This window comes from Ursus maritimus, unplaced genomic scaffold (genome assembly GCF_017311325.1).
Source record: "Ursus maritimus isolate PB19 unplaced genomic scaffold, ASM1731132v1 scaffold_30, whole genome shotgun sequence".
NCBI classification, from domain to species: domain Eukaryota; kingdom Metazoa; phylum Chordata; class Mammalia; order Carnivora; family Ursidae; genus Ursus; species Ursus maritimus.
Genome location: NW_024425564.1, coordinates 26,271,446 through 26,291,846, shown reverse-complemented (window position 1 = coordinate 26,291,846; position 20,401 = coordinate 26,271,446). Strand labels below are relative to the sequence as shown.

Sequence of the window (20,401 nt, the reverse complement as noted above, 5' to 3'; positions counted from 1 at the left end):
TAAATGGTCTTATCTGGATATCCCCACTGCAAAGGATGAACCATTCCAACTATTCTCAGTCTTTTTGTCACTAAGTGTAGAGAGGAAGACATCAATTAGCCTGGCAGGGGTGGTTTGCCCAGCCATTGGCTAGAGACGGGATGATCACGGTGATCAAAAAGCCCATTCAATACATCCAATAGGAGAGGAGCCCATTCAATACATCCAATAGAAGAGGAGCCCATTCGATACATCCAATAGGAGAAGAGCCCATTCAATACATCCAATAGGAGAGGAGCCCATTCAATACATCCAATAGGAGAGGAGCCCATTCAATACATCCAATAGGAAAGCTAAAGAATGGTAGACTGGCCAAAGCTACACGAATCCGTAACAATACCCCCAGTGGTGAAATGAATGGTCCGTCTCAGCGAGGCAGGATAAGCAAGCACGGGGGCGGGGTAGACAGTCTTGCACTGCTGTTCTGCCAGGCGGTTGCTTGTTTTGCCTCAAGAGGCTAGGAGTTGAAAAAGAAGGATAATTACAGTCTGAGGCAACCTCTCAGAAAAACAGATCTATTATTATCTTGTGTCCCGTTTGAGCGTCCAAACTCCTATTACCAGGTGAAATCCCAAACACAGAAGCATTCTTGTCCAAGGACCTGCACACTTACAGAAAGGAAAAGGCTACTAGAAAATCAAATGTTAGTTTGGACTGATTAATTTTTGCTTTTCTGTTCATCTTAGTGAAGACCGGGGTTTCAGTGGAAATGGAGAAGGAGGTCGGTGGTTTGGATGCCCTAGAGAAGTCGGGGCTGACCCAGGTGAAGTGTACGCATTCAGGGCAAATGGAGGTCCTGATCCCTGGAGAAAGGGGGATCTGCAGTGGAGGAGGGCACTCAGGGCTGGCACTGGACCCCGGAAAGGGGAAGGAGCACTCCTCTCTCTTCCTCTCCATAGAGGATGTGGCTCCCACTCCCAGACTCAGAACTCAGGCTCCTGTTGCCATGTGGCCACTTTAAGGGTTAAACCACCTTCTGTGGAAAAGACTTGGCAACCCAGTCACCCTTTATAACCTTGTGACTGGGGAAGAAACGCATCCTGGGTTTCTCAGCACTCATAGATTGGGCACTGTGTGTAGCATGTCATTTATACTCTGTGATTTTGTCGGTGGGATTTACCCTGAGCATCCGGCCCGGGGAGTTCCATCATCAAGCAAACATTTCTCTCTCGCCCATGTAATTTGGTTAAGCCCTTAATGATGCACAATGGCTTTTATCATGTCTGCCTGGTGGCTTTATTTAGTCTGATTAACTGGCTCGGATCCTGTGGCCCCGCGGAGTACAGATAAACAAGGGCTTAATAAACTCAGCGGCACTGCAGGTCTCCTGGGGGCCGGTGAGAGACTTGGGGAGCTTCTCAGAGTGCTATTCAGGGCCAAGAGTACCTCAGTGACCTGAGGCTAAGGGGGAAAGAGAGGAGTCTGATTACCCAGCTTGGACGGGGAGGCGGGAAGGGGGCCTCGGGCTCTCTGCACAGGATTATATCGGTGCCTAGTGAAGTGAAACGTCTTCGCCGTTCCCTTGGTCTGTCCTCCCACTCGCCGGCCTGCCCAGGAGAACCTAAAACCCCACGGAGGAAGAACGAAAGAACACAGACCAGTCCCTATTTCATTCATCTTCCTCTCCAGGACGGTTCCCTGACCTCGGCCAGCCCTGCACCTCAGGGGGGCAAGAGCCGAGGCTGGGGCTTTACAGTGGACCGACCTGTGTGTGTGTGTGTGTGTGTGTGTGTGTGGTTTAAGAGTGCTGGAAACTGCAGTTCTGTGGAAAAAATGAATATAAGACTGCTGTGCTATTTTAACTGCTGGAACTTCAGTTTTCATTTCAACAGGATTTATTTAGCATAAACCATTGTACTTTTGCATTCCCACTAAAAGCTGATAAGGCCCGTCATATTGAGATTGTTGGCAGGAAGCCTTCAATTAATATTTGTTTTCTTTTCCAAAAATAATGTTCCAAGGACATTTGCATCAGGTCATATTTCCAAGGGAAAGCTGGCCAATTTTCCAGAAATTTTCCAAGGATGAAGAGTGCCCCCACAGAGATTGTGCTATTCAGTGTTCATTAATGTGAGCTAAATCTGATGGGGAAGGGCAGCGGTGTTTCTGGACACAGGCCCCCCCACCTACCCTCCAGACAATAGACGTGAATGCAAAACCCAGGTAGGACAAGGGGAATTTATTGGCATTTAACCAAATTCCGATTGATTGAAGTCACAGCTTGACACCCATCTTGACTTCCACTCCTATTCCAGCCCCCAGCTATTTTTGGGGCAGAGAACTTGAGACTACATCAGAGGTTAAATTTAGTGATGGATGTGAAATAGGGAGTTAATGGAAACTCTCCTCCCACTCGAACACATCATCAAGTTTGGGTCAAATGCACTTGCCTCAAATGCAAAAAGCCATAAAGAAATGACAATGAAGAGAGGAAAAAAAGGGCGGGTTCGAAGGCTGGATCTGATCCTTGGCTGAATTCCATTTGGCCTGTGGGATAAGCTCCCAGATCTGATTTGATTTAAGACTGCAGTCGTGAAAATGCAATAAGGTATCACAGACATTTAGTGGCGATGTTCTCTGTTGAAAGATGAAGACAGGATGGTTTATGGTCCCCTAAGAGTAGACAAGATGCTTTAAAAAGAGAGAAAATAATCAGTATGGCCCATGTTTCCCACACTGTGCCCTGGAGGAGTACCAACAAGGGGGTATGGGGACAGTAACACATTTCTGACTTACCACTCCCTCAAGGCTAGACTCCAAGTTGCCAGGAGATCCTGCTTCACCAACCTGGGGTAAAATTATTATATAAGTCAGCCTCCAAACTCACCTATCACTTGAATGGCTTTCTTCTCTCTGTAGGGGCCCCTCTCCCATAACAAAGCAAAGAGGTCAGAGATTGTCTTAGTTCGAGCTAGACTTGCTTTATCTTGGCGAGAGTCAAAATTTCAGCTTCACCCCCACGAGGCTAAAGGATGAGTACTACTAGGATACAGCTCACTCCGTGCTGAAATCGTTCTGGGCTCCCAGTGAGATCATCTCTGTGATTCAGGTCTCCGTTACACACACACTCACACACAACCATCTCCCACCCTCCCCCCCACAAACTCCGCTGTGCCCAAAGTAGCCCTTTGCCAATAGAATTGGGGCCATGCTGTGGGCCCAGGTGACCAGTACAAACTTCTCTTCCCCAGCCTCCTCCCCCTCCCTTTCCACCAAGATGATTTCCCCTTGGGTCCCTGTCATCTGCAGTCTTTCTGTCACCTGACCTCCGTGAGACCACTTCGACCGGTCTCAGGGGTTTCATAATGTTGGACGACTCCCGAAGGGAAGGGATTAGAGTCCCTCTGTCCCTTCAGGACTTTATGCACATCTGTGCATCTCCTCACCTACCCAAGTGTTGTGTTCCCCCCTTCCTCGGGGGCCAGCTAGTGCCTGTCTGCACTCATCAGCATAACCGTACGAGGTTGCACTGATGATTCTTCCTTGAACACCTGCTCGGCGATGACTTATTGTCCCCACTATTTGGACCCTGTTCTGTGCTTCTCCTAGTACAAACGATTACAAATCCTTCAGAAGGGTCACCGACTCCTGAAAATCCCTCCTCAAAGAGTGTGAGCTGGGCGAAAGTCAGATGAACTTTAGGACTGTTTCCTGAGGCTGGGGGCTCCAGAAAGGGTATTTTTACAGGTGGCAATCGGTGGGCTCTGTGTGACTGCTCAGATCCCAACGCCATGTAGTGACTCAAAATGCTGGTTGTCCTTAATCCTCTGAGTTTGAGGAAGTGAAGCTGGGGATGACCTGGAGGTGACCCCACTGACTGTGACTAATGGCAGAAGCAGGGCACTTTGGTTTGGCCAGAAGGATTGGACAGATTTCCCAGCCTGAGCCTACCACCTCTCCTTCTTCACCCCTAGAGTCAAGACTCAACACGCCACCCAGGTCTCGGATTCACACTTACACCGGGAAGCCTCTTGTTCCCATAAGGCAAGTCTCCTCCCACCTGACCCTGAATCTCTGCGGCAGGGTCCCAGCCAGGGGCTGTGTAACCCTCTCTGACTCCCTTCCGAATGGCAGAGCGCAAAGGCTTCTGGCATGGGCATGGCCCGCCCCTCCCCTGTTCTGCTTCTAACACTGGTGGGCTTTGTGTCTTCTCTATTCCCTCGTTCTAGGGTCTTGCTAGGCTGGGAGGGGTTCCCCTGCCATGGTGGAACCGTGGAGAACTCCATCGTTGGGCTAGCCTGGCTCAGCTCCCACTCATGGGAGCCTTAGCTTCCATATAACCCGGTGCCATTTGCCGGGAGCTGGCCCTGGAAGACTGGGCCAAATGTCCAGCCTGATCAACCAAACACATGGACCTTCCAGGAGTTTGTGGTGATGTCACTGGATTTAAATTTCCCGGATGGGCCCCAGTGATAGGCCTCATTTTGTGACTCTTTCTTCCAAAGCAGAGTCTAGGCTAGTCATCCTTCATCTGGGCTGTCACAGCCACACATACAATGATAATCCCCTCACTTCTAGATTAGACCCACTCTTCATGGGTCAGTTGGTGCCTTCCTGTCCCTTATTTCCTCATCTCTAAAATGGGCAAAAAAGGATGTGTAAAGTGCCTAGAACCCTGCCTGACACAAGAGAGCTCTCCATAAATAGTAGTCGTTGTTGTTGTTGTAATAATACAGATAATATCAAAACTGTTACTACGTCCGTGGCGGGTAGTGGAAGGCCTACCATAGGCAGGCCCTCAACAGTTAGTCCTTGAGTAGACAATGTTGCAGAAAACCACGAGGGCTCAGGGCTTGCTGGACAGAGGGATGACTTTTAAGAAGTCGTGGGAAATCGGTAGATGGACTGTGCTCTTGGACTCGCTCCCTGCCAGCCCATCTTACTCCCTTCGTAACAACCCAATGTCTTCTCTTCACTGCTGCCTCCGGGAGGGGAGGAACGGGGCTCCTGCTTTGGTGTTTCCCTCCTATGACATTTTCTGTATTTACAAAAGTTGAAGTTTCACAAAAAGCCCTTCATTGGCTAGTTCGTCCTCTCTCAGTGCCGTGTTTCTGCACCAGGTACCTCCTGGCGATGAGTGGAGCCTAAGTCGGAGTGGGTCAGCCCGGTAATGAGACCCCCGTCAGGAACAGAGCACCAACAATGGAGGAACAGACTGTTCAATATACACCACATTTTCATTGGCATATAACGTGGTTTTTTTTTTTAAGATTTATTTGTTCATCTTTAGAGGGAGAGAGAGAGCACACACGTGCACGTGTGAGCAGGGGCAGAGAGAGAGGAGGAGAGACAATTCCAAGCAGATTCCTGCTGAGCACAGAGCCCGACACGGGGCTTGATCTCATGATCTTGACATCACAACCTGAGCTGAAATCAAGAGTCAGATGCTTAACTGACCGAACCGTCTCTAAAACGGTTTATTAAGAGAACAAATACATCTTTCTCTTCCATTTGTGTGTATAAGCAGAGACTATACACGATTAAAACAGAGGAATCCAGTATTTTTGTGCCTGAGAACTACTTTCTTTCCCTCCCTTAAGATTCCCAGATCACAAAGGCAGTGTTTGAAAGCTCTGTTTACTGTACATATGCCTCAGAACCGAAGCAACACAAGCAAGAACGTTACCAAGTACACACTGGATACACTGTCTCTAATTCAGCTATTACAGGCTTATTTCCCCTCAAATAGGTCTAGGACACGGCCTCCTCATAGTCCCCTTTTAGGAGACAATTAACAACAACAAAAAAGCCAAAGCAATTCTTCCCCTTGTTTTTTTATCAGTTGACCCGTAACCTGGTCCCAGGAGACGGGGTTGGGCCCCTGTGCTTGGCCTGTGGGCAGGTCTAGCACGAGGCAGGCTGGTGCAGGAGCTGGGCCTGTTCGAGGCATTCTCCGTTAAAAGACAGACCGACAAAGGTGTTCAGCTTTCTTCTGGTCCCGGGGAGAGGCGCAGTCAGTAGCAACAGCAGAAACCAAGAGGCAGGGGTAGGGGAAGAGAGAGAGAGAGAGGTGGAGAAACCGGAGCCACCAGGTGGCGGATGTCATATGGAAGAGTAGAAATTAGAAAGAGTGAAAAATGGAAGCAGAGGGCTCATTCAGAGACAGAAACAGGACTGGAAGAGGCATCGGGAGAAGGGACGAGGAGCATTTTTGCCTGAATGACAGCTCAGAGGGGCTGAGGATAGCAGAGCATTTGTTGTTTCCTGCAGGGCAGCAAGACCCTTCCAGCTGAGGAGGCCTCGTCAAGTCTTAGCCGCAGCCGGTTCCAGAGCTTTCCTCCCCCTGATGTGTACACAGCCTTACAAAACGACCACGTGCCTTGGGGCAGCCTGAGCACAGCCGTGCTCCTGACAGAGCCTGGCCTCCCTCGTGTGGCACGGTGCCCAGACCAGCGCCCTCTGGCCCCCTTACACTGCTGCCTTTGGGGTCCGCCAGCCCAAAGTGTTGGGCAGAGGCTGCGAGCTCAGGCCCACACCCCCAGTGTTCCAAACCAAAGCGATAGGGCTCCTGGCCCTTTGAGGACGCTGGGAAAGATGGGGAAGACTACCACCTACAGTCCTGAATCAGGGAGGGGTTCGGTGGATTCGGAGATCACGGGTGCTGCGCTCACAAGTTTCTGCTGCCTTTCCCTGCAGAAGCTTATAGCTCAGCGTTCCTCGCCCCCACTGCTGACTCCAAGCACCTGGGAAGCTTTTTAAACAGCACAGATGCGGAGACGTCGCCTCAGACTGATTAAATCCGAGTGTCTGGAGGTTGGGCCCGGGGAGTGGGTACTTCTTTAAATGCTTTTTAAAGGACTCTTTCTAGTTTCCTACGAGACTCTAAGTATCAGCTTCCAGTGACATGGACAATTCCTGTGGGTGGGGAGGAACTCTTTGAGCACTAGAACCTGATGTTTGCTTTTCTCTGCGACCCTTTTCAATTATTAGGACCTCCCCCCCAACCTCCTGACTTTAAGTAAGCTGTTAACTACAGGTAATTATTGTCTCAATCATTTTTTTTCGTGCTCCTAATTCTTATTAAAGTTTCAGTGTGAATTACATTCTCCCACTTGAAGAGATTTCTACAGTGCTGCAGAAGATGTAATTTCTGAAAAATACTTTTTTCTAGGGAAAACTATTTATTTATACGAGGATAGCATGTGGTCTCCTGTACCCTTGTAGAGCCCCTCCACTTTGATGAATGGCTTCACTTGGTGGTTTAGGAATATTTCAGAGATCATACAGATCCGAACACAGATGAACAAAAAAGAAGAGGTTTCCTACTCAAATGCACTGTGCAATGCCTTTCTTTTTTTCGTCGGAGCGAAAAGACGAGATTAGGTGCCTGATTACATTGCATTATGGTGTGATACATTTCTGAAACATAAATACAGCTGAGCGGCCTCTCACTGTTCCTTCAATTGGGTTCACGTTGAACATACTCTTCCCTGCCCAAGTTTGCGGCCCTGAGGATCTCTCCAGACAGTACTTGCCCTCTTGGTCTCTGTTAGCTTCTGGCTTCAGACTTTGACGTCCTCCCCTGTACCTCCTTTTTTTTATTCTTCAACTCAGCTCTAACCTTTGCTCCTGCCTGTGGGAATTCCCCTCCTCCACCTCCCGGGCTCCTGTCTCTGCTTCCCTTTTCAAAATGCCATGCTGATATTACCTTTCCAGCTTCCATAGCTTACCTTGTTCTTGGAACTGTTCCTTACTTCACAAGAAAGCGTTAACGCTTTTAAATGGTTTCTTCTGGCATCTTTATATGCTTAAAATTAATAAAGAATAGTTACATCTTGGGGCGCCTGGGTGGCACAGCGGTTAAGCGTCTGCCTTCGGCTCAGGGCGTGATCCCGGCGTTATGGGATCGAGCCCCACATCAGGCTCCTCCGCTATGAGCCTGCTTCTTCCTCTCCCACTCCCCCTGCTTGTGTTCCCTGTCTCGCTGGCTGTCTCTATCCTGTCAAATAAATAAATAAAAAAATCTTAAAAAAAAAAAGAATAGTTTCATCTTGGTTTGTAAATTATAAATAAGTTAATATCAGCGCACTGTAGATGCCTTTACAAATCTAAGCTTCCTGTAACTCACACGGCAATAGCGCCTTTCCGTTCCTCCAGTGCCTGTAAAATGGTGCGAAATAGTCTGGGTTCTGCAGCTGCTTCTTTTATAGCGTCTTTCTTTTTGGTCCAATTCCACGAGATTCTCACTTCTCACTGTCTACTCGAAGAATCCATTGAGACAAGGAACCCCTTTCCTTGGCCAGTGTCCTTGAGTAGTGCTTCTCGCACGTTCAATTAATATGAATCACCTGGAGATCTTGTTAAAATCCGGATTCTGATTCAGTAGGTCTGGGTGGAGCCTGGGATTCTGCATTTGGTACAAGCTCCCGCCTGACGCTGACGTCGCTGGTTCAGGGAAGTACTAGTCTAGGGGCCTTCTTAAGCAGCTTCTGTGCTTGTCCGAAATGTTTTACCACCAAAGCTCTCTCTGTGCTTTGCTAATTTCAAATCAACTCTCAGCCAGTTGCTGGATCAAGATTAGGCCAAGAACCTTTAATATTGACGTTGGTTCCCTAACTATACTTAAAAACTTTGTTGTTGCTGTTGTTGTTGTTTTCATTTTGCCAATTGATCTTCCTACTTTCTGGCTAATTACCCAACGGAAGGTGTCACAAGCTAATCTTGGTCCTTAATCATTCCTACAAAACAATTTGTGTGACAGTCATTTTCTCTCTATATTCATTTCCTAAAACTTACTTTTGTTTCTTTGTAACTGTCTTTTCTTATTAGCCCTTTTAAAACTTCCACTGATTTTGGATTTACCAGACATGATGGGATTAAAAATGTCCGTGATATACACCTCAAAATGAGGCACACGCGGGCCACAGGCCAATAATGCGATGGTCAAAACAAAAAGGATTGGGCACAACAAGTAAAGTTATTTCCTAGTGACAGGCAGAGTCTTTTGTTCTGATCTGGTGCTTTGTAGGAACCTATGAAACGGTAAATTGAAAATTTATGAGCAGAGCTATTTTCTTAATTGAATAATTTTAAAAGGTTTATTATTTCTCAGTACCGGTGGTTTCCAAATCTACTAGATCCCGAGGCATCGGTCTCCATGGACTTGATCATTTGATCACTTACTCTGTACCAGCGACTATTTCTGGAAGGTTGGGGGAGGGCTCAGTGACAGCACCCCTCTCCCTTGTCTGAACCAACTGAGAAATAAGACAAGAGGATCAGTATAAAGTGGCCAGAGCATCACTTTCATTTCTGGTAAGGCTGATGAAGCACATGGCTTATACAATATTTATGGGCAAGCGGAATTCCTGTCACTGAACCTCAGATTACGACTTGCCTATCCAGTCACAGAAAGCACTAGGTCACCGCAGCCTCCTCACCTGGCAGCCGGTCCTTGTGGAATAGCGTGTTCCCTGCTGGAAGTTTCCAGCCATGGTAGAGAACAGAGGATGGGGCCACGCTCCTTTGTCCCTAGCTTGCTAACCAACATAGTCACCTCTACTCCTCCAGGAAAGGCCTGGAGTGCTACACTGTGGAGGCACTTTCTCCACATGGAAGAACTCATCAAGAGGGGGAAAGAGGTATTCTCCCTCCCCCCGCAATCATAAGCTGCATGCTTTACCTTATTTGATTCCTACAACCAAACAATCAGTACTTACTGAGTGCTTACGTTTGATATTCTGTTCATCAAATTTTTTGCATGAATTTTGAATTTTTTAAATATTGCATTAAAACACTACTCATTTTGAAGACTGAGCTTTTTGGCTCCCCTTTGGTTTTGCACCTGAAGTGAATGCCTTACCGGCCTCACCCTAGTCCCAGCCCTGGATTTAAAATTAATGGTGTTAAAAAAATAAGTTAACAAACAACTTTTTCTTAATTAAATAATTATTAAATAAATTCTCCGATAGTGATGTGAACTAAGTTGAGAAACAGGTTGTGTACGGGAAGTGGCTGTGTGGATAACTCCAATGATCTGGGAAGACCTACGTAAGGGGATGATATTTAAGCTGAGATCTGAATGCCATGAAGAAGCCAGCACTGGGACATTTTGGAGAAAAGCTTGTGAAAAGGCCTCAGGATGGAAATGAAACTGGAATTTTCAAGGAACACACACACAAGGTTACTAAATGGCTTAAATGTCAAGGTCATGATAGGTGAACAGTACAGTTGACCCTCAAACTGGTCCCCTAGCAATTGAAAATCTGCATATAACTTTTGACTTCCCCAAAACTTAACTACTAATAGTCTACTACTTGCCAGAAGTCTTATCGACATAATATAAATAGTAGACTAACACAATTTTGTATATGTATCATATACTGTATGCTTACAATAATACCTAATTTTTCTTTTTTTTTGGTATTTCTAGGCTATGTGGTTCCTCTTCAGGTTTTTTCTAGTTGTCACTCATCTCCAAAATTTTTTCCAATGTATTTATTGAAAAAAATCTGCATGTAAGTGGACCCATACAGTTCAAACTCATACTTGCTTTGGATAGAGTATCACGAAGGGGTCAAATTTTAGGACTTTGTACGCCAAGTAAGGAGTTTGCATTTTATTCTGAGGGCATAGGAAGCAACGGAAGGCTTTAAAGTAGGAGAGTAACATGATCTGATTGCTCTTTTAGATAATTCTCTTTGGCTGCTATGTCAAGGATGGATGACAGGGGTGTAAATGGCAAAAGAGTAGAATCAGGGGAACTGTCAGTGTTCCTAGTGTAAGATGACAATGTCCTGGACTAGGGTGATTGTATTGAAGATGGAGAAAAGGAAGGTTTCAGGGATACTTTAGAAACAGAGTGGATAGGACCTGATGAGTTAATATGGGAGATGAGGAAGAGAGGAAACAGTGATTTCAGGTGGCTTAACTTGAGCAACTTGATGGATGGTGGTGCCATTTACTGAAATGGAAAAGACTGGGGGATGAGCAAGTCACGAGACGACTATGCAATCAAGTCCTTGATTTGGGGTATGTTAGCTTGGAAGTGCCTACTGGATACATGTTAAGTGAGCGACTGGTCTGAATTGAAGGGGCAGGAAGGAGAGCAGGGCTGAAGATAGAGAACTGGGCGTCGATCAGTGCCTTGAAAGAATTCACAGCATGGTAGAGCACACGCGAAGAGCAGGGCGCTGCTGATGGGGCCTTGGGAGCAGCTGTTGAAATAGGAGTGGAGAGGAAGGGAGAATAGAAGTATGATGTCCCTAAAGGCAGGAGAAGAATGTGTCTTAAAATGGCATAAGGGGGGACGCCTGGGTGGCTTATTCAGTTAAGTGTCTGCCTTCAGCTCAGATTATGATAGCAGGGTCCTGGGATTGAGCCTGGGGTAGGGCTCCCTGCTCAGCAGGGAGTCTGCTTCTCCCTCCCCCTGCTCTTGCGCTCACTCGCTCTCTCCCCCTCCCTCTCATATAAATAAATAAAATCTTTATTTTTTAATGGTATAACATACTGCTTTGAGAGCCACTGAGAGGTCGAGAAAAAAATCAGGGCAGATAAGTAACAAATGGCATTGGCCGACATGAAGTCACTGGTGACCTGAGACACTCTTTTGGTGTGAAGGGCACAAAAGCCTCATGGAGGTCGAAGTGGAAAGTGATGATGTCGAAACAGTTGATTATCGTTCCCATTTTATGAGTGCAGAAACCGAGGCTTAGAATGGTTAACTATCTCATCCAAGGACAAAGCCAGTGGGTTAGATCCTGGACCCGGTGGGTGAAAACAGTTTGCTCCAGGGATGTGCACGCTGTGCAAGAAATTTATCCAATTCTCTTCCAAACCGTAAACGCCAACGCTGCGCTCAAAGAAGCCCTCGACTGAAAACATTCTTTCACGATGCCACTTCTGTTTCAGAGAAAAACCACAGGGCCTGGCTTGGGCTAGAAAAAGGCAAGGGGCCTCTGTGGCTTGCTCAGCTGGGCGAGAAGAACCGCCCCTTTTCCGCAGCCCGAGGCCGTCGCGGCCCACTGCGCCTGCGCGGGCCTGGGCGCGGCGGGGGCGGGGCGGGAGCGTGCGAGCGGGGGGCGGGAACGCGGAAGGGGCTGCAGCGCGGGGCGCCGACCGAGCCGGGGGCGGGGCTGGCTGTGAGTGTGCGGGGCGAGCGGGTGACAGGTGTGGCGGCGGCTTTGCGGGACCCGAGGCGACTGCAGCGGCCTGAAGCCTGAGGGGGCGGAGACGCGGCGGCGGCGATGCTGGAGACCCTGCGCGAGCGGCTGCTGAGCGTGCAGCAGGATTTCACCTCCGGGTGGGTATTCGGTGGGGGACGGAAAGGACCCGGGGGCTGGGCCGGGGCCGCCGGACGCCGCCTCCTTCCCTCCCTCCTCTCCCGGCACCCCGGTCCGCTCCGGTCCCGTCCCGCACTTCCTATCGCCGCCCCGCCGAGGAGAGGAACGAACTTTCCGGCGTCGGTCCGGCTGCACTAAGTAACTTAGATCCCAGCCGGCCGGCGCCGCCTCGCGCCGCGCAGTGTGCGGGGGACTCCTGGGCCCCCGCCCGGGCGGCCGCGGGAGCGGGGTCACGTGGCGGGCGAGCGCGCCCCCCGCTTCCGCCGCCCGCGGGACTGGGGCCTGCGCCTCCGAGGCACCTGCCCGCTCGGGCCCGCCGCCCCCTGCCCGGGCCGAAGGTCGTGGGCGCCGCCACTGCCGGCCCGCGTCCCGTCTCCGCTTCTTTGCGCGGCCAGCTCGCGGAACCCTCGGCGTTGCCGGCCGCCTCTTTCCCTCCCTTTTGTTTGCTCCCTCTGCCCCTGCCCCGGGTTGGACGCCTTGGTGAAGAAATTCTTGGGGCGCGAAAAGCAGCAGAACCACAGCGATTGCAAACAGCAAGCTAGTGGTTACAAGCGCAGACCAAGCGGTTCTCAAACTTGGCTTAGAGTCACCTGGGAATCTTGAACAATCTCGATCCCAGGTGTAGCCCATGCCAAGGTCATCAGACTGGGGCCGGAGTTTTCAGTATTCCCCCGGGTGATACCAGTGTGCCGGGAAGTTTGGAACCATCAGCACAGATCCTAGCGCCAGACTGCCAGGACTCTCATCTCCACCACTAAGCAAATGTGGTTTTGCAAGTTACTTGAATTGTCTTGCCTCGGTTTCCACAACTGTACAGAGGTGATAAAGATGGTACTAATGGGGTTGGAAGATTAAGAATGAATGTATAAAACACAACATGTAGAACAGTAAGCATCATGCCCTCTATTGTTACTAGTTAGTGCCTAATTCATTTTAAGTGTTTCTTTTCTTTAGAAAAGGTGTCCTCTTCATAAAGAATCTGTTGCCGTACAAATCCTTTGGAGAATTTTCTGAACGAGGACATCTCGATCATAGGGTTTTAAATTTTCAATGAGAAAGACGGGCGCTGAGATTTTATGTTACAGGACAAAAATGTTTACATGGTTTGCCTTTTGGGTGCTGAGGCTTTGGGGCAAATACTTGAGCACTTTCCCCATGTAAATCATTTTTGATAGTTTTGGTTTGGAGTTCTTAAGGATATGATAGATGCACTGGCAATCATTCATTTATGGGGTTTTTTTTGCGTGCTTGCAATTTTTTCCCCATTTAAATTGAAAAAGTAACTTCGGGGTGTAAATTATTGAAGAATTTTGGTGGGATACTGGAATAGTCTGCCTGGAGCATGAGAGTGGTCGTAGATAAATAAACCCAGGTGGTACGCCCCTGTTATCATTACTTTCAGTGAATTGTTTGACGACTTAACAGTCCAGCCGTTGGTAGTTACTGTAACTCTCTAGGTTGTGTGGTTGCCTCAGAACCCATTCATACTCATGATCTTTGCTTAAGAAGGTTAAATTTACCTAGGAATGTGGACTCTGGACCCAAGCCATCTGGGAGATCTGGACAGCCTGAGTTTAGGGTTTAGTTAGGAAGAGCGTTGGGGGGATCTGGTTAGAACCCCTTGGAAACTGACTTGACTTCTTGACAGTATCATAGACTGGAGCCACTTTGGGATTAGACGTCGTGAGAGGGCTTTCAGTCCATTTAGACACTGGATTGGCTCCCTCCTGTCCTGGTCACTCAGCTGACAAACACGCTGGTCGGTGTGTGCCATTTAGCCTTTCACCTGGCAGAGAAAGAACTGCTCTCCAGGTGAGGTCTGTCTTGCAGCTGACTGGCAGCTCTAAACTCTGATGTTCACTTTTGTCCGGTTCACAAATTCCTGTGCGGCTCTTACCAAGAAAGAATCCTCTTAATTCATTGTAGTCGACTCTGTATTAAGCTTGAGATCAGCCTATTTTACATAATTGAATATTTTGCCTTGCTGGGGAAAGATGAAATTAAACACAGCGGACCAGTATATTGCATGAAGGCTGGGGGGATTCAGAGGTGAAAGTGACATGGCCCTCACCTCCCAAAACTATCTGATTGTACCCGACATACCTTTAGAACACTTGGTGCTAGTGCCTGTAGACACCGTAGCAGCTGGCTTCTAAAGTAATTGGAAGCTTCCAGTGTTGGGATGCCCGAGGGAATGAGTAAGGAAGGCCTAGGGGGTTTCTGCTTTTCTTCAGTGTTGCCGGGGCTGCTCTTCCCAGTCATTTAGAGTGCCATCGTCTCAGAGCTTTTCTGCTCATTTTCAACTTCTGGAAATTCATGAAGGACCTTAAATGTAGGCAGATTCACTTTTTTTTTTTTTAAAGCAGAAGAGGATTAGCTTTATCATCCTCCACATTAGTGATAAAAGCGTGTCTGATGACCTTCCCATTCAGACTTTAAAAAAAATGCAACTTAAGATCAGTTAAGGACAGTGGCCAGAGGTGCTGATGGCCTGCGGGGTGGGGGGGACTCTAAGTTGTCCGTGGATTTGGGGTCTTTTTTATAAAAATTTTTTTTTTAAGATTTTATTTATTTGAGAGAGTGCACAAACAGGGGCGGAGGGGCAGAGGGAGAGGGAGAAGCAGACTTCCCACTGACCAGCCCCTTGTGGGGCTGGATCCCAGGACTCCCGGATCATGATCTGAGCTGAAAGCCGACACTTAACTGAGCCACCCAGTCACCTCTTTGTAAATTTTTATTCATAATAACAGTTATGTCAAAATTGCGATAAACCTGGAAATTATATCATGCTCTTTTTTTTTTTTTAAAGATTTTATTTATTTATTCGACAGAGACAGAGACAGCCAGCGAGAGAGGGAACACAAGCAGGGGGAGTGGGAGAGGAAGAAGCAGGCTCATAGCGGAGGAGCCTGATGTGGGGCTCGATCCCATAACGCCGGGATCACGCCCTGAGCCGAAGGCAGACGCTTAACCGCTGTGCCACCCAGGCGCCCCTATATCATGCTCTTTCTGATTTAAGTGGGTGGGTGGCTGGCCCAAAGGACTACAGGAGTGAGGTTCTGGGCCTCACTCTTCGGCCCTCATCTAAGTGAGTCCTAATTTTATTTAACTCATTCAGAACTCTTAGAGCCTTTTGGGGGATTCACATAGAACTGGACTTTGTAGGGATTTTTTTTTTTTTTTTTTAAAGATTTTATTTATTTATTTGACAGAGATAGAGACAGCCAGCGAGAGAGGGAACACAAGCAGGGGGAGTGGGAGAGGAAGAAGCAGGCTCATAGCGGAGGAGCCTGATGTGGGGCTCGATCCCACAACGCTGGGATCACGCCCTGAGCCGAAGGCAGACGCTTAACCGCTGTGCCACCCAGGCGCCCCGGGACTTTGTAGGGATTGACTTGCGCTTTGAGGGAAACTGTGGGATATACTGAAGCCTCGAACTTTTAAATCCACTCTGGTCTTTGGTTTTTACCTTTGAGCCGTTAGGACCAAAAGCCTCACGAATGAAGTAATCAGGAATGCAAAACTCTTAGGGAATTGATAATCACATTTACTGAAGGTTTATAGCCGCCCGTCCCGGACTGGTGTTTCCTGTTTGTGATGCTCTGGGTTCTTGTGGGTAGGGATAGAAAACTTGTGTTGTTGCAACTAGACAGTGGGTGTTTCCCCCAGAGGCCACCATTGCCCCCAACTCCACCCCTGCCCGGCAGACTCATTTTCTCTGCCGCCCTCCTGTAGTATCAAAACCTACTCAAAGGAGAGGCTCAAATAATCTAATTCACAGTGTGGTAAAATAGCGACATTTTGCCTGAAATCTTGACTCTTCCAGGATTACTCACTCACCTTTTTAATAAGCAGGAAGAAAAAATTCCAATATTCAACCTGATTTAATAACTATGTAGAGTTCCTACTAAGTGTCAGACACTAGGTGATGTACTCAGAAAGTGTCTTTTTTCATGGAAGCTTTTTTTTTTTTTTCCTTTTATTGAGAAGCAAAAAGATTTAAGAGGCTACGTGGTCAGTTTTCTTTACTAATTGGCGTCTGTGTCTTGGGCTGGATCCTGGGCCTACAAAGCCGAGGGGCGATGCAAAGGGAAGCAGAGGGGCCTGAACAGTAAGGGTACAAGTGAGTCTGTGCGTTGCGTGAGCCCAAAGTGAGGAGTCATTTGTTCCTGCAAAAGGAAGCATTTACAGAAGGCTTCAGAGAGGAGGTGGCTTCTGTACTGGGCCTTGAAGAATGAGGAGGGGTTGTAACAGGTTTGGGGGAGGGCATTTCCAAGACAGAAGCGGTTGTGGGAGAGGAAGCCGGGAGGGAAGTGTAGTGACTAAGAGAAGATCTTGAATGCTTTGTTGAATTAATTCATTTATCAAATACTTACTGAGCACTTACTCTGTGACAGGCACTGTTCTAGGAGCCAGGGAGGGAGCAGAGAACTGAGCAGGCAGCAAATAACGCCCCTGGGCTCTTTCTGGTGGCAGGAGGCAGAATATTTAGAAGGTCCTAAGAAGGTTAAGGGGGTTGGGGGGGTGAAGTGATTGCTACTTTATACTGGGTGGTCCTGGCTCATTTTTAGGTTGAGTCTTTGAAGGTTTTTGTGGAGGGAGCAGAATGAGCTTGCCTGTATTTCTGGAAGAAATTTGTGAGGCCATGTGATGGGAGGGCTGGAGGTGTGGAACGGGGATTATTTCGGAGAGTATTTAGGCTGTAATTTTGGGCCAGGGGAGTGATGATAAGGCGGTGCTGGTAGCAGCTTCACAGGGCAATCGGTGTGACAGGCACGGGGTGAATTTGTGAACTGTGCGATGTTAAAGGAAGGGAAAAAGGTAGAGAAATTAAGGATGTTAACCTTGGAGTATCTTAGATAAATGATGTCATTTACAAACAGAAGAATTTCAGAGTAGTTTTGAAAGAAGCGGTTGGCAGTGAATTTGTTGTGTGAGGTCACCTACAGCTTGATCTCCAAGAAGCAACTGGAAACAGAACAAAGCCTCAGGGGACAGGTCAGGTGTAGCTGGGGTTAATTAGGATAGAGGTAGTCTACATTCCTGTCCCTTTCCTAAGTTTGTGTGGCTTTTGTGTGACACTCTCAGGCTCCAGAGCTGAGAGGTCATGTGTACTTTTAAGGATTTATTTATTTTTGAGCAAGGACGCCAGCGGGGGAAGGGGCGAGGGAGAAAGAATCTGAAGCAGGCTCCACGCGCAGCACAGAGCCCAGCAGGCGGGGCTCGATCCCGTGACCCCAAGATCCCCCGACCTTGCAGTGAAATCAAGAGTCTGGTGTTCAACACACTAAGCCACCCAGGAGCCCCAAGTCGTGTGTACTTTTAAGTGTGATCGATGCTGTGTTTCCATGATCTTGTTTTTAAAGAAAGGGGGAAAAATGATAAACATTCATGGAAAAATACAACGGACTGGATTTGGATTTATAAGGAGACTTTAAAGTCAGAATAATGGAGATGCGAACGTGGTTAGAGGAATTGAACCTTAATGACAGAATATGCTCGTTAATACGTTTTGTGGTGTCTGCGGCAGTCATCCTGAGCTTTCCTAATAGCTGATGACGTTGGCCGAGGGGGAGAGTGAAGCCCAGATGAGTGCCATTAAGGTCACCGCGTGAGCTCGAGTCAGCTAGAGAGAGCACATTTTCTGCTCATCATTCCTCCTGGTGTGCGCCGTGCAGCATTCTGTGTATCTGCTTCTTTTTAAACTTGTTGCGGAGGCAGTTCTGCAAATCACCTCCCCGTCTTAGGAGGATGCCCCCGTTTTCATATTTTCCGCAAGGCCTAAAAAAATAAATGTGCTCGCGTCACATCAAGGTAAGCCTTTGGAACAATCTAAAAATAAATTGTTGGAGTGTTAGGACAAATGTGAGGTTTAGTGCTTTGAACTCAAAAGTGTGTTCTAGTTGCTTTCGGTAGAAGATAATTAGGTGCTCAGTTAAGTCTAAATTGGTAGGGTCCCGCAGCAGCGCTACTGTCTTCCCGGAGGTTGTGTGGGATTCGGAAGAAGACTGGGAAGGGCGGGGAAGCCTGTTCCAGGAACTGGTGCGTTCAGGAACCTCTCCTTTCCTTCACCTTGTCCCGGTAATGTGCATAGTTGCCTACCTTTCTTCGTGGAGATAATTCTTATCATACTTTTCATGTGAGTTAGCTCTGTTGACAGAATGCTGACAAAGTCATTATTTGGAATTTTATTTAATTCCTGTGGCAGATCATTACGGTCAGTATAATACCACCATTTTATGTTTGAGAAGCTGGGGTGTTACACCCAGATCAGTATTCCTTCTTAGGGAGTCATGACTGGGGGGCATTCAGTGGCTTTTATTAGCGGTTGTTTCCAGCACAATCACTGTGACAAACTTGAAGTAGAATTAGTACACAGTAAACACAGTACGCGACTTTTAGTTGGATTCTGGGTTTTGAGGCTGTATTTCAGAAAGGAACTTTTTACTTTTTTTGTTACTTGTTAAATATACTTGACCTTGATGTACGTGTGTGTATATATATATATATATATATATATCCCTAACCTTAGATTTTTTCAACTCAAAGTAAGAAAGATCGTCCTTTTGACCCTTTTCTGTGTTCCTCTCCAGCCTTCTCCACTGTTCCCCACCTCCTTCCAGCTACTTTGTTTCTGCATCAGTTTCTGTTCTGAATTTTGGCGCATGGATGATTTATGGAGAAGGTGTGCTGAGAAGAGATGAATGTCTGAAAGACTGTGTTTATTACAAAAATATGTTTACAAAGTTTCAAACATATAAAAAATAGAATCACACAGTGATTCTATTATCTATGATATAGATGTATATCATATATCCATGGTTCAGATTCAGCAATTGTCAGCTGTCACCACATTTGCTTTTGCCTCTCCCGTAGTTATAAAAGAAATCGCAGATTTGTCTGTTACCCTCTCCTACATCAGTTTGCACCCCTAAAAACAAATACGTGAATGCAATGCCAACATCATACTTAACAGAATTAGCACTAATTCTTTGGTATTATCAATTATCCAGTCCATAATCAAATTTCCTGGTTCTTAGAAATGTCTTTTTACAGTTGATCTGTTCAAATCCAGATCAGATAAGTTCCACACATTACATCTGGTTAGGGACCAATTTTAAAGCAGATGGCTGTTAAGGAGCCACATGGAGAAGCTCCCGTTGACCCTTCCAATAATTTTATTTTCAGCTGCTTGTAACATTCCTTCTTTCTCTTTTATTCTAATTTTTTCTTTCTTTTTGGGGGCGGGTGTGGAGGAGCACCCCAAATTTGATATATTACAATTGAAAAAGTAAAAGTGTATTTCAGAAATAAATATTTGAGATACTAACCTCCAGATTTGCCAGACCATATAATAAGAATGGTCCAAAAAGTATCTTAACAGTTCCCTTGCAATATCTTTGTACACCTAACTCTGTGGAATTGTCCTGAATCACTAAAAATATTACTGAAATCATTTTAAGTGTAATGTACCACTGTGTATAACCATTCTACCTGGGATGTCACAGCTGAGTGCCTTTCTCAAATTTTGGAGTGGAGGGGATAGAGCGTGACTGTCGAAATACTTTTTCCTAGTTGTTGCATAATCTTAGTTTAAACCAGATTTTCTAGTTGCAGGGTGAAGCTTGGAAATTTATATTGTTTCTGTTTTCTTTCTTTTTTTTTTTTTTTTAAAGATTTTATTTATCTGAGAGAAAGAGAAATAGCGAGAGAGGGAAAGAGAGAGAGAGAGAGCATGAGCTGTAGGGAGAGGGAGAAGCAGGGAGCCCAAAGTGGGGCTCGATCCCGGGACCCTGCGATCATGACCTGAGCTGACAGACTCTTAACCACCTGAGCCACCCAGGCACCCCAAAATTTATATTGTGTCTCTAGGACAGTTCAGACTTTTTAAATACAACTTCCTAGACTCATCTGGAGAGAGAGATACAGACGAGTTTTGTATTAAAGAGATGGCAGAGGCCTTTTAACAACAAAGAGAAGTTCATCTCATCAGTATTTCAGTGTTTGAGAAACAACATAGAATAATGTAAAAAATTTTGTATGAAACTGGCATTCCAGTTCTTTTTTTTTTTTTTTTTTTT

General features: G+C 46.9%; 1 protein-coding gene across 3 annotated transcripts in view; it reads left to right on the top strand.

Annotated features, from left to right (window-relative positions):
- Positions 1-12,048: 12,048 nt before the first annotated feature.
- DTNBP1 (dystrobrevin binding protein 1) overlaps positions 12,049-20,401 on the top strand; it is a 130,027-nt gene continuing 121,674 nt past the window's right edge. For 2 of the 3 annotated variants that reach the window (XM_040645073.1, XM_040645072.1), the window contains exon 1: positions 12,052-12,280. In XM_040645073.1, the coding sequence (XP_040501007.1) occupies positions 12,225-12,280 (56 nt within the window). In that variant the 5' untranslated portion in view covers positions 12,052-12,224. Of the gene's footprint in view, positions 12,281-20,401 lie in introns of all 3 variants that reach the window. The other variant, XM_040645074.1, reaches the window with a different exon arrangement.